Raw genomic sequence first — 14,827 nt, forward strand, 5'->3', positions numbered from 1 at the left:
AGCCACAAAACCTGGTCAAATTTAGAAACTGCTGTTCTTTTGCCTATATTTAGTCCCTATTCATTTTGCTTTCAACCTTTACATAATTTTAGCATGACTTCCCACTTTATGAAGGAGTACTTGAAGTCTGCCTGCTGATTAGTTATACAATTTTATCGGCGGTGGCGGGGTGGGTGGGGATGGAAATGCATGTGTGGGGTGATGGAGTATCTAAAATTTCATCATATTATTTTCTCAGAACTTATGCTTGTAACGGAAGTTTCTCAACATGAAATGTCATCAGTTTGGCCTCACTCAGGAAGTTGCAAGGCACTTGACTAACCTCAGTGAGTTGGACGTTATCTAAAACCTGAAAATCTTTAGCTGCCTGGCATTTTAGAACTTTCAAAAGTTATCTTATTTTTTAATGAATTATTTTCTTAGTTTAGTTGATTAAAAAAATTATGATGAAATACTTCAAAGTGAAGGTATATTCCAGTTTATGTAAGCAACAGAATGTTTGTGTGTGTGTGTGTTGGAGGTGGAGTGGCAGGAACCAGGATTTAAATCATCTAATTTTTGCTCTTTTCAAATTAGTATTGAAAAATTTTATCCATTTGTCTGAAATAAAATTTCTCTGACCATGCATTCTGTCAAAACAGACTTGAGTCTGAAAACACAGGCTCTCCCTGGGACCGGAATAATCATTGAATTCCAGAACATGAAAAAGTTTTACAGACTTTCTATACTGAAAGATTCAGCTGGTTCCAGTGGAGAGGCTATGGTGAGATGGTGCTGTGTTTAGTCATGTCCGACTCTTTTGCAACCCCATGGACTGTAGCCCGCCTGGCTCCTCTGTCCATGGAATTTTCCAGCCAAGATAGTCAAATAGATTGCCATTTCCTCCTCCAAGGGATCTTCCCTATCCAAGGAATGAACCCATGTCTCTTGCATCTCCTGCAATGGCAGGCAGATTCTTTACCACTGTGCCACCTGGGAAGCTCGTAAATTGAATAGATTGATTTAAATATAGATATGGAATGTGTATGGGAATAATAATTATATTTAATGCACTCCAACAAACAACTCCTAAATGCCCACGCTGTACCTGGTTTTATACCAGCAATGAAAAAGACTAAACAAAATAATCTCTGTCACAAGATCACTGTGTCATGGAAGGGAAAATGTCATAATAAATAAAGTATAATATGATAAGTGCTTTAGCCAACAGAGATACAAATTGCTATGGAAATACAAAGAGGAGAACACCAAAGGGAATCATGTATGGCTTCACAGAACAAGTGATTTTGGTGGTGAGTCTCAAGACAGAAAACAGAGGGAGGCTTCTCCATATAGAAACTAGCAAGAGCCACTCCAGGAAGATAGATAATGTAAGAAAAGTAAAAAAGGGAATAGTGAATTCAGGACACTGCAAGTGTATTGCTTTGGCTGGAGAGTGTAGAGTGAGAGGTGGGAGAGGAAAGATATGACTCTTAGGGTAGGTTAAAAATTGTTGGGGAGGATTTTATGTATCCCAGAAGGTTTAAATACCATACTAGAGATAATGAAAAGCCATCAAACGTTTTTAAACTGAAAGTATGTGATTTAATTTTCGTGTTAAATCACAAACTGAATTGTGCCTCCCCCATCCCCTCAAATTCATATGTTGAAGCTCTAAACCCCATCATATCATTTTTGAAGATGGGGTCTTTGGGAGATAGGTTTAGATTAGGTCATGAGGGTGAGGACATAATGATGGGATAATGAGAGCCTGCTGTCTCCCTCTGCCTTGTGAGAATACAACAAGAAGATAGTTATCTATCTACAAGCCAGGAAAAGAGATCTCAGCAGAACTCAACATGCTGGCAACTTGATCTTGGATTTCTAGCTTCCCAAACTGTGAGAAATATTTCTATTGTTTAAATCACCCAGTCTGTGGTTTTGTTAGGGCAGTCTGACCTGATACATACAATTATTCGGGAAGCTGGCAAAAACAGATGTGGAGTTCAGGAAAGAGACTGAGGTAAGGTAATTGATTTGGGAATCATATATATATATGTTTTATAAGTGTATATACTGACGATAAAACCTTATCTGGTAGAAATTTTTTTGTCTGAAGTTCTAAGGTGAAATATACTTTAACAACAGTCTGGAGATTACCAAATGCATACAGTTTTTTATTATTAAAATTAGGGTATTTCAAAATTAAAAATATTTACACTTAAAAATGAAAAATCTGTACAATTATTAAAATTAGTTTTACTAAGTCAGGATTGGCAATATGTTTTTATCTATACTTTCATACAGAAAATAGTGAAGAAATCAGCAGAAAATAATTACTAAAACTCCACTGTGGATTAGGATAAAATGTCTCCAGTACTAACTCACACTTTCCCAGTATTTATAAAAATGAGTATAAATGCTGCTTAGACAATTAAACAGACACACTCTGTTACTATTTACTCAACAACATACACAAATTCAAAACAGGCATGTATAAAAAAAGGGGGAGTCTTTTTGCAGAATCACTTTTGCACTTATAAAATAAAGCTAAATAAACATACTCCAAACCTACATTATCCTTCTTCTGATACAGGGAAGTGAAATATTAACATTTTAGCATTTAAAGAAATAAATATACATATTATTCACAACAACTTGAATATTAGAGATATGGGTTTTTATTTACAATCATTCCCATTAAAACATTTTAACTTCAGGTAGTATCTGCAAATACTTCTCTTCCTCTCCTATTTGGTTTTTTAGCATAGGAAGAGTTAAAATAGAACACATCTGTAGATACAGAGTTGATAATGTATATTCAGTCACTTGGCTCTCTGATAGTAATCTTCTGTACCATGTCAGACAGGTTTTCAGACTCCAGGTCTTCTTTACCATTATCTGAATTTTCTGATGAGATGTAACAACCAGAGTCCCTTGGGCAGTCATCTAACTGTGACTTATTTAAGATGTCTGGGCTTAAGGATAGGGGCATGGATTCACTTTCTGGCTCTTGAATAGCTGTAAATGGAAAAGAGAGAACTGGTTAGGCAAAGTCAAGAAAAGTTTTGTTCACGTATTCACTCATCTTCAAGTTATTTTAACTGTTTCAACTTCATTACAGTGGAAACTTCTGTAAGCAAATGATGTATTTGTTCATCATAAATGAGATGTTTGCTCTCAAATATTCGAGCCACTATTTCCTTAGAAGATAAGTTTTGCCCTTTGTTTGCTCACTTGTAGTTTCATGGAATTCATGTGAACTGCTTACGGAAGTGAAGATCAATATGGACTCTTCTTTTACATTGATGAAAAGTTGCCAAAGAAAGCAGATTGTAGCCACAGTGTGACTGATGCCTTGTCCAAATACTCCTTAAAGTAACATTAGAAGAAGTCATTTGTAGTTTAAATGTACAATCCTAGTCAATAGTCATTTTTGCGAGCAATTCGAGAATCATGATAATGTTGATTAATGAATAAAAGATCAATGTGGGCAACAACATACAATAGAATTCCAATAACTTGGAATTTAACTAATAGTTTCCATGTTTGGAAAGCGTAGAATTTTCCTATGTTTGAACTCATCAGAAAAGTACACATAAAATCAGACATTGCTTTTATCTTTTGACTGTGCCCCATGGCTTATGGGGTTTTAGGTCCCCAACCAGGGATTGAACCCAGGGCGTAGCAGTGAAAAGGACTGAGTCCTAACCACTGGACTGCCAGGGAATTTGGCGGGTTGCTTTTAGATAGTATAACATTGTATCTATTGAATCACCTTTTGTAGTTTGCTACATCTTTGTTTACATTTCTGAATAACAATTACATACATTCAGGTTGGTAATTCTATGTCACCAAACCAATATTCTTAAAAAACAGGCATTGCCATTTTAGGTAAAAAATAATATTGCAGGTGTAATGAAAGATATTTCTAAAGAACCTAAGGAGCTCTATAGTTTTACTCTTCTCAAGAATTTTTATCATCAGTGTTCTCTCTGTCAATGTGAAGTTTCTTTCTTTCCTGAGGAGAGAAGATTGATCTTAAGCCACTGTCTCTCAGCTATATGAGCACGGCTTGCTATTTCCCCTTCTAAACCTGGGACTGCCCTACTTTGGACGTTGGAATAGCCCTACATTGGAAGAGCATACATTTCAGGGTGGTTTAAGATTTCTGCCTTCAGAGGTTATGCACTTCATCTCATTCCAGTGAGAAGAAAGTAGATCCAAACTTTGGAAGAAGGAAATTGTGTACTGGTGTAATTTTCCTCAATAGACTCAAGTAATTTATCTTTTGGAAATCCACACTTTATCTTGTCTACACGTCTCCTGCTTTTAAATGCACTTTATAGGCTTCTGATAAATTGTCAACATTAGTTTATGGTCTACTGAATATCTAATTGTTATCAACCTCTCTTACAAGAGAGAATTGAGCCCAGCATCCTTGTATCTAATGAATTAAGTTTTTCTCAGCGTATCTACAATGGTATTAGTTATGCCCCTTTCATGGAAGAACTGAGCAAAGAGTCACTTAAATTATTTCTATATTTTTTGCTTTTATATGGGAAACATAAGTTGAGAAAAGTTGGAAAAAATGATAAAAATAATTTCTTAGTCTACTCATTTTCAAAATGAGTCATAACAGTTCTTTTAACCTTTTTTTCAAAGTTTTTATTCACCACAATGAAACCACATTTATGCTAGTCTTCTGAATCTTCTCCACATTTGCCACAACTTTATTTAACTGTGGGCTCAAGTATCAGAAATTGAAGTCTAGTGAAGTTATAATTAGTTCTCGGTATAAGGAGCTTCAACTTAATGTGAACCTTTTGTGATTATTGTTTTAAAATGTTGGCTATTGTGAAGCATTTTGTCTTTATTAGTTGTAAGCCTTTTAGCTTTAGGGGAATCTACTTAATCTTGACTAGTCTTGATGAGTTTCAGTCATCCACTTGTGATTCCAAGCCCTTCTTTTGTGAAAAGGCAGCACTGAAATGGGACCTCAGTCTTTGAGGAATAACCTTCTCCTCTTCCTTTGTTTTTCTGTCTTACTGCCACTGAAATGAAAGAGATGGCTCTGTGTTCCATTATCCAGGTGTTTCTGGAAAAGACCAGAGGAATTAGCCTTTTTGCAGTGCTTCCTGCCACATCAGCAGTGATCACCATATTCAGAGTGTGATCCTCTTTGTCAGAATGGCGGTGGGGATAAGATCATATTTCCCCAGATATATCTGGGCTTATTACCTCAACACAAAATTGAAAGAACTGAGATCCCTTCCTCAGACTGCCATCCTAAAAGCGACTTAGCATAATTACTACTTCCAACACTGTATTCTGTTTAGGTTGATTACTGATTGTGGGACTCTTCAAGATATAAAACTTAGGCTTAAAGAAATCTGAATTCTAAAATTAGCTCTTTTCCTTTCCAAAAAATAAGTACTTAGGTTGTTATTTCATCCTCTGGAAGTTCTATATGTTCACCTCAAAGGGTAACAAAGTAAAGAAACAATAAATCTAACTTTAAACAGAGAATATGCCATTTTTAACATTAGTAATAAAATGTATCTGTTTTTATTTCCACCTGAGAAATGCTGTATCACATTCTCCATATTCTAGGAATGGTTCATTTTAAATACAGGTTATTTATTGTAGAAACCTTTCATCTGCAATTTTTATGGAAAAAGGAAATAGTTTCTCACTATGCAAGTTATGCAGCACAGTAATTTACAGAACAGTAGTAATTTGCTAAATGATTTCCTAGTGAAATGAAAACATGACTATGCCTCCTCAAAAGCTTCCCACCAGGCTTGCAATAATGTCAGGCAGGTGATCAGCTGGAACCCCTCAACTGTAACTATAAAAAGAAAAGGCAGGTAATTAAGTTATATAATGGAAAGGAAAGCTATCTAGCATTCAGTTTTTGTATTTGGAGGGTCAAGATTTTCCTCTTTTTGTTGTTGTTGTTGATTTATTTATTTATTTATTTTCATTTGACACTAATGACTTAAGGATTGGCATAAATCTAGGTCTTATGCTATGGGTAGTTTTTCCAGCAGAGGAAATGAATTCACGCTAATACATTCACATTTTCTTTCTAAGTCATTTAGTCTCTTCATGTGGTCATGAAGCAGAGTAAAGCTAACTGACCTACCTAGAAATTGAAACTATATCCTTCATCAGTTTTGTCCCATGGTCCAATCATCTGAGCTAACCAGGTAAGTAACACATTGGAATAAGAATCAGTTTGACTATAAAATTACAGACTTTCCTTAGGATATCTGAGTGCACCTTTTTATACAAAAACATTTCTGATAATACATGAAGTTAAAGAATTACATATATAACTTTTCTATTTTTAAAATTATGTAAAAACATATGGGCATCATGTAATTCACACATGAAAGTGTTAGAATTTTAGAGTTCTATATTTCTGAGAGTTTTTACAATGTTTTGTATTTTAATAAAGAACAAAACATTAAAATGGTACCATTTTTTAATAAAGCCCCTGAATGGTTTGCAAATATCCCCAAAGCTGTACACTTGAAAATCTGAGTATACTGAAGAATTAGTAAGTAATCTGAAAACAGAGGGTATATCTTATTGCTACCAGCTAACATCAGGCATAAAGGAGTACAGAAAGCAGCTCCAAACAGTTCTGCACTCTATGTAGTAAAAATAAAATGATCATTTTAAGAAAAAATTATTTAGAAGATATTTTTTCATAAAGAACTAATTTGAATAATAAAATACTTCATTTCTTACCAAAATTTTTATGGAATTGTATAAAACCCATTCAACATAAGTCTGATCGATGGAGATAAAAAGTGACGTGGTGATTAGAATATAAGACAGCTAATATAATTATTCATAAAATAATTATATTGAGTTGTGACATTTAATTAAGTACAGGCAATCTCAATTATACTAAAACTGAAGAAAGCTTTAAGGAAATCAAACTAGGTCCTAATTCTGGGAAAAAGTTATCATGCCTGAAGAGAAAATTCTGTCCTATATTCACATATTAGAAAGTTGAAGATTTAATAAAAAATGTAAACTACTAGTTTTTGCTTGACTTTCCCAGTTTTCTTTACTCAAATATTCCAGATTTTGACTTTATTATCTTGTTTGCCTTAAGTATGAAGCTTCTGTCCTTTATACCATGTACTATCAAGTAAAGCAATCCAGAGGGCATAGGAAAATAGCTGATCAATGAAAGTGCTTAATAAACAATGTGTTTAATAAAAAAGAATACAATATTTAGGTTAATTAAAGGAAATACGAACAAAAGAAAATCGAGCAAGAAATTTTGTTGAAATTCAAATGAAGACACCTCTTGGGTCTTTGTATTATCCTCCTCTTTTTTCTCTAGTCTGGTACCATCTTCAGCGAGGAAAAACAAGGCTTATGCACCTTTGTCGTTTAGTCGCTAAGTTGTATCGGACACGTTTGTGACACCATGGTCCCTAGCCCACAAAACTCCTCTGTCCCCAGGATTTCCCAGGCAAGAATACTGGAGTGGGTAGCCATTCCCTTCTCCTGGGGATCTTCCCGACCCAGGGATTAAACCGAGGTCTCCTATACTGCAGGCAGATTCTTTACTGTCCGAGCCACAAGGGAAGCATTTTAAGATGGCTCAAAATCTCAGCCTCCTTTGTAGCTCCATATCAGTTCCTCAAACCTAGACTCAAGTGTTCTTCAGATCACTGTGGCTATATTTATTTGGCCAGAGATAGCATTGTCCATGGAGGGAAACATTCGCTAGACAATTTGGCATAACCTACTTGTTTCTGATTTCATCTTAAGCATGTCCTTAAATTACCTGAACATTTTAATTTTCTATTTAGTGAATATTTGGTATTTATTTTATTTGAATACTAGTCCACCTTTTGAAAAAAACAACAAGAACAAAGTGAATACAAGAATCTCTTCATGGGAAACCAACCAGTTACTGTTTTCCTGAGGCCATGAGAAACTATGGAGTTTCTCCCTCTGTTTGCTAACCCCTCTTTGCATTCAAGCATCATGTCTCCTCTCTAATGAGCTGTGTTCTGGAGAGTACGTCTTTTCACTTATAATCACAACAGCTGCTCACGGTGCTGTCTCCTTCAGAGGCACAGAGTCACACTCACTTGAGATCTAATTGCTCCGCACCAATGGGGACCTCACATCAGGCTACCACTTCCTCAAGCACACATTCCCATGAAAGGCCTTGATCCCAGAAGTATTTACCCTTGGTTGAATTGTTGTCCTAGTAGACTATTTTGATGATGACCAAATAATATGAAAATCTATTATCATACTGATTCACTGCGGGCCTTGGGAAATCAATCTCACACTTCTGAACAGTTAATTTAATCCTGTGTACTTGACATGGTGAAATGATAACTTAATTTCATTATTTTAAAATTTATTATATTTGGCAAAACAGGATTATGTTACATATTACTAATCTACAATTTGCTTTTACCATTTGCAATGTTTCGGGCATCATTTCATGTCAGCCTGTATTTCATTCTCCTGATATCTTTATCCTGCTTTATTGTTTGCCTATATCTTAATTTATTTATAACAAATTAATTACTAATAGAAGTTCATATTAGTTCTAGTTTTTAACTAAAACTCCTAGTAGTTTAACTAGTACTTTTATGCATTGTAGAAGTAAATCAAATTCCTAAAACTTGGAATTTCTGGATTCAAAAGTATACCTATTTTAAACTTTGATAGTTTTTTATATTTCTAGAAATCTCCTCACACACTTTCACATGTACCTGCACATATGGCTAATGTATGCATGAAGTGAATCTTAACAACACTTTCCAACAGCCAGCTGCCTGTTGCAAAAACTTTTATGTGTAAAGTGAGATTGCAGGGGACTTTAAACTTTACAACCAGGAAAAAAAGTTTTGCTTACTATTTGCAGTTCTCTTCATCCTCTCATTCAACATGTATGCATTCTACAAGCATTTGTTAACTATGGATTCAATGCCAAGTGTGGCGCTAGGGGCTTTGGGGAGGCACACGGTGATAGAGGATTGTGTCTTGTTTGACCAGGTTAATCACTACAAAGCCATGCCTAGCACACAATCACAGTGCAATATAAAGACAAGTATAGAAATGCCCTACATGTGCAGATGTTACCAGTTCTCTAAATGACTGAGGTGAAAATTCTATGAACTGTTTTCTCTGGAGATGGTTCTCTGAAGCATAATGTTTTAATTTCATTTTTTGTTCTTTGTATTATATGGAATAGGGCATCTATCATAAAATAAACTTTAGGGGATAAAACTAAAAAAAAATTTGAAGAAACATTATATGAAGCAAAATGGCTATGGCTGGAAATAGATATTAAATGCGTATGTATAAATACATAAAAGTAAAATGCCCACGTGCCTCCTCTACTCTGCGGAGGTAGTCAGCATATATTTTCTTAAAAGCTGCATGTTTCTTGACTCTCAATCGAAATCATATGGCAAGTGGGTTGGAAACAACAGGCACGCATGTCAGGGGCTAAGGCGCCAGGCGACCCTGGCACGCTGTCAGGCCAACTGCTGGACTGCTGCTTGGCATCGCTACAAACCTCCCCTGCTGGCAGCTCATGTTCCAGGCTCCTGGCTGGGCTATGCCATTTGCCCTGCATCGTTGTGGGCAGGTAGGCAGGCAGGAAGGCACAAGTGGGGATAGTTGAGCAATGTGGGGCTGCTGTGACCACAGCTGGTGCCAAGAGCCTGGCACACAACCCACCCTTCCCCCTTCCTCCTCACTGAGCACTGCAAACAAAGGGTGGGGTAATAACTCCAATACATTACATACAGGTTCCAATAGAGTTTGCTTATTCTGTTACGAGGTTGCCTTTTGTTTTCAATTTAAATTTTAATTATCCCTGGGCTATAGGGAGAACAAGATATTTCCATCACCCATTTTCCCCAAGGAGGATTGTACACATTCTCACAGGCACACTTTTAAGACACATCAAAGTGCATCTCTGAGTAGGAAAAGAGAAATGAGTTCAGAATAAAAAGGAAATATTTACTATAAATAGCAGCTAACTATCTTATTATTTTAAAGAGGCATTTCTCAGCAAGGCAAAGGGGTCTTGAAGGTTGTGTTTATGGAAAAACACACACACACATATTCTCTATTCTCTTTTTTCCTTGCTGGGAATATTTATTCAAAGTAAACAAACCATTTTAAAATTCAGATGATAAATAGAGAAACTCTAAAATGCAGAAAATAAACAGATTCTACTCATTTGCTCCTTCAAGAGCCAAATAGTTTACCCTAATTTTTTTTTCTCCTTCTAACCTTATCTAGATTCCCAGCTGAAGGAGCCCGTAGCCTGATTCTGCTCAGTTCTAATGTGTCGTGAGAAGAAATTCAGAATATCTCTGTGCTAGTCTTGCTTGGAATTGTAGAACCCAAAGTTGCTCTTCTCCTCTAGAGGTCATACATACATCATACATACATACATACAAACATACATACATACATACACACATCAGTCCTAACACCACTCGCCAGCCCTATTGTCAGTTTGTTGGAGAAGTGTCTTTACCTCCTGTCAAGCAATGACCTAAAAAAGTTTAATCTGGTTAACAATTTCAAGGTCAAAGTGGGTACAATGCTGTCTCTTTTGGCCTAAGAGAAAAGGGAAACTGCTTGTTCTAAGTCTAGATTTCTGTTTGTTCCTGTCCCATTCCCCAGGCTTTGGTCCCCCTAAATGTATTAAAACCTCACATTGGAGTTTGTGATCTTTTCCACATTATCTCAGAGCTTTAATTCCTGTGATCAGAACTGGTGCCCTCTCTGCTCAATTTTTATACTGAATGATAAGCAAAGCAAAACTTTCCAACCTAAATAGCAATGAAACCCTAAACTAGGAATTTATTGACGTTCCCTAAACTGACATTCAATGATCAAAATAAAATGCATACATAAAATCCTAGTCAATTTGCATACCCCGTTCTTCCACATAACAAAAAAAAGCTATTTTAAACCTATGACTGTGACATGCATTTGTTTTTAATAATGTCTCATTTTTAAACAACCATATATTCAAGGTCTTTATCATTCAAGGTACATGAAGGTTGTGCATTTAATCTTTAGCATGGTTGTAGAAGATATGATTCACAGAGTAGAGAATAGATAAAAATAAACATGCAGTAGCATGGTGCCGAATCATCAGAACTCACCATCTTATCAACAAATAGAAGTCATTCTTCTTTATTTCTTGAGCAAAGCAGTTTCACATAAGATAAATAGCTTTCAGTCAGAATAGCCTAACATGCAATATGCATCTTTTTGACATGTATATTCTAATACTACTTTAGACCATAAGATTAAAAGAGGAAAAGTCTCAGGGTTGTGTGTTGAGAACAAACACTGGTTGAATCTGCATTTTTTTCCATTTTTCATCTCCTAGAATTTGGCTCCGTATGGGTATGTTTGTACATTACTGGATTTTATTAAACAGTCAACTTCTAGTGACCTTCAAGTACTGTTTTCTAAAGAGAAATAATTCAGGGAATTTTTATGCTTTTTATATCAAACATTGAAAGTCACATCATTGTTTGGAGAGATTGTCTTTTGTTTTCAGAGACCAGGGCATAGTTGAATGTGTTTCTGCTGGGTTTAGGAGACTGGGTTCTAGATATGTGACCTTGAGAAGGCTACTCTAGTTCTAGTTTCCTCATCTTGTAAAGGAATGAGTCAGATGGTTTTTAAAATTATACCTAGCTCTAAGATGAAATCATCTATAAATTATTGTACTTTTGTTAACAGAGAAAGTAGATGGGTGATGTGGAAGGCAGAATAAAGAAGTTAAGTGGATACCTTAAGTGGCCCAGGCCTTTGGACTGGACTGTTCGTCCCTCTGTGGGTCTCCGCTGAGCACACTTTCATGACTTAAAGCCCTGTTTACCAAGCCCCTCTGACCCATTTCATTCACAAATCCTGCCTCAATGTAGTTATACAAACCTCTGAACCTTCAAGGGTGTCATGCTGTTACAAAACTTCCTTTCTCACTTAAATATTAACTTTATTAACTTCCACTTTCTGAGATGGACAACTGAACTGAAGTTCTTGGGGAAGTTGACAAAACAGCAGAAAGCTTGCATTTTCAAATAGGCATTGTTCTATTCATATTTACTGGTTTGTATGTGTGGAAGAAAGAACTTGTTTTTTTTAATTATTTTTTTTAAGAACTTGGTTTTTTTGTAGTAGACTGCCTTTAATTAAAACTCCAACTCTTTACTAATCTAGCTGTTAGGCCTCTTTGAAATTCATCTCTGAAATATTTTCTCATCTATAAAATAGGCAAAATAGCTACATGGATGTTATTGTAGAAGAAAAGCAATTATTTACAAGTGTTCAAAAAATACTGTTTTTCCTCCCTCTATTTCAGTATCAGCTTATTTGGGAGAGTACTGATAATGATACTAAAAATCATCACTTTCAAGACAGAATCCATTTCTTAGTATAATATTGCATAGTTTTGAAATGTTTTAAAATGACGAGATGTGAAAGGAACTGCCTCATTTACTTGGAAGATATTCCTAGACCAGTTTACACTGATCAGTTTTGTGTTGGCTTGTAAATAGGTTACTTTCTTAAGTCTGACCTTTGTTTGCCTCTGGGACCTGATTCCTTTCTCTTCTGCATCTCCTAGCTGCTAGAATTTCAAAGAAGGCATACAAACTCCTAAGCCTAAAGGATGAAATTAGTTCTGTGGGTGTCAAATGAGTGGTGCATGTGAAAACTCCTTGAAAAGGATGAGGACCTTTGCGAGCTCAAGACAGCAAGTGAGGATTCAGTAAGGTATGGTTTCTATAAAGTAAATTAATTCTTACTAGACAAAAGGCCCACGTATAATAAATATGTGTGGTTCAACACTGCCATTTCGTGAGACATATGAGGGAGAATATAGGAAAGCTCACGAGGGGACCCTCAGGAGGCCTGGGTCCTATGTAGAACTTTTCACCTGACTCTCAATCTGGGCTCTTACTTGCAATATAAGAAAGTCTAACAACATCACAAGCACTGGTCCTAGCTTCCTTATTCACCAGGTGCATAAGCTTGGACAAGTTTCTTATCTTCTCATTTTTCATTATAAAAATGGGGGTGATATCAACTCAGAGAGTTGTGGACAGCTTTAAAGAAGATGGTAAGTGTAAAGACTCTGGCTCAAAGTTTTAGAGAACATGTTCAAAAAAATAATTAATGGTTATTATTAATATTACTTTGGAAAGAGAAGGTTGGATTAGGGGATATAAGTTCTTTTTCATCTTTAGAATTAGATACCGTCCCCTGTTTTTTTCTAATGAAATAATCCTGACAGAGTTTGGCACTCCCTGAGCTCAGGGTTTAGGGAGCCCAGTCAGATTTGCTAAGAATAATGGTCAGATCGGGCAGTTGTGAAAACAAAGGCTAGCTTATCTTTATAAACCCAGTTGGTGTGGCCAATATTCAAGTGAATCTGCATGTGTTATTCCATCTTTAGTTTATACTTACAAATACAGAGAACCACCTCAGATAGTAAAAGTAAGTGCTGAATATTTTTGCAAGCTATTATAGCATTTTGAAAGAATACTATAACACGTACAAGATGGGACTATATGGTAATGAAATGAATTTTCTTGTGTGGTGCAAAGCCTCATTAGCTCAGAGCCATGCTCTGCGCGGTTCTACAAAAGTTGCGTATGACAGTTCTCGCTAATGGCTCATGCTGCAGCTAAATATTTGTCTCAGACTTCCCCCAGTCTTAGGGAATGCAGACATCCTCTTGTGTGTAAATTAGTAGCTCTGCAGAATCTAAATGAAGTACCCAGTAAAGCCCTTTCATTTTCTGGATCCAGTAAGCAGCAAAAAAAAAAAAAAAGTCCTCTATTTATAGATCTGACCATTTGACTATTTCTAGATTTGTTGTTTCCAAATGTATAAGAAAATATGTTTTTTATTGGAAAAAATGCTTTATATGATTCTCAGTAAATAAAACTGGGGATTTGTTTTTAATGATTTTACTATTTACATTAACCTTTGATTCTCAGTGAGGGAGACGAGTAGCTACGCATACTTACTTTCTTCATCAAGGAGATTTTCAGCTGCTGATAGTAATCGCATTCTGTCTTCTGGGTCTTTAATGTTTAATTCAATGAGATGACTCTCTTTTATATCCTTTAAATCTTCTAGGGTCTCGTAACCATTGAGCAAAAGTGTTGAGGTATATTCCTGTATGGAAGAAAAAACTTTGTATAATATAAGCTACTCAGATGCAAACATTTTATTTTTAATTATTTTTAGATTTTTAAAAAGTGTAGAAATGGAAACAAAGCATTGGAACCAAAAGGTGCCAACAGAACTTTTGCTTAATTTTATTTTATTTGTACTAGTTTTCTACAGATGAACGCAGGAACTTTAAACAGCATGCTGTACATTTCTCACCTTCTGGAAGGGCAAATGTAAAGAAGAAATGATCACCTTAAGCTATGCAATGCTAAATCAGGAATCAATTAAATAGCTGGATCACTCATCCCATCTGGCACATTTTCACTTCTCAAATAGCAAAATTGACAAAGCTAGTGTTTTTTTAAGTTTATCAATAAAATGCCTCTCATAGAATATATTATAATAATATTTCTGGAACTATATCTCTTCCTGTTTGCTTGATCGCAAAATCATCTACCCTCATTAACTTCTTGAGGCAGATCAAAAAACGAGTTTGAAACAGATACAATTTATATAAGTATACCTAACATTTTGGCTGAAAGATATTTTATAAACCTAGGGCATTCCAGACTTTCTATTTAATTAAAAGCTTTTATTAAGCATTAGAACACTGTGGTTGGTAAAAGTATTG

At 35.6% G+C, this 14,827-nt stretch overlaps 1 protein-coding gene across 2 annotated transcripts in view; it reads right to left on the bottom strand.

Annotated features, from left to right (window-relative positions):
* Positions 1 to 2,177: 2,177 nt before the first annotated feature.
* SAMSN1 (SAM domain, SH3 domain and nuclear localization signals 1) overlaps positions 2,178 to 14,827 on the bottom strand; it is a 132,932-nt gene continuing 120,282 nt past the window's right edge. For both annotated transcript variants that reach the window (XM_065913579.1, XM_065913580.1), the window contains 2 exons: positions 14,049 to 14,199; positions 2,178 to 3,000 (listed from right to left, as the gene is read on the bottom strand). In XM_065913579.1, coding sequence (XP_065769651.1) covers positions 2,801 to 3,000; positions 14,049 to 14,199 — 351 coding nt within the window. In that variant the 3' untranslated portion in view covers positions 2,178 to 2,800. The remainder of the gene's footprint in view (positions 3,001 to 14,048; positions 14,200 to 14,827) is intronic.

This window comes from Muntiacus reevesi, chromosome 21, assembly GCF_963930625.1.
Source record: "Muntiacus reevesi chromosome 21, mMunRee1.1, whole genome shotgun sequence".
Classification (NCBI taxonomy): domain Eukaryota; kingdom Metazoa; phylum Chordata; class Mammalia; order Artiodactyla; family Cervidae; genus Muntiacus; species Muntiacus reevesi.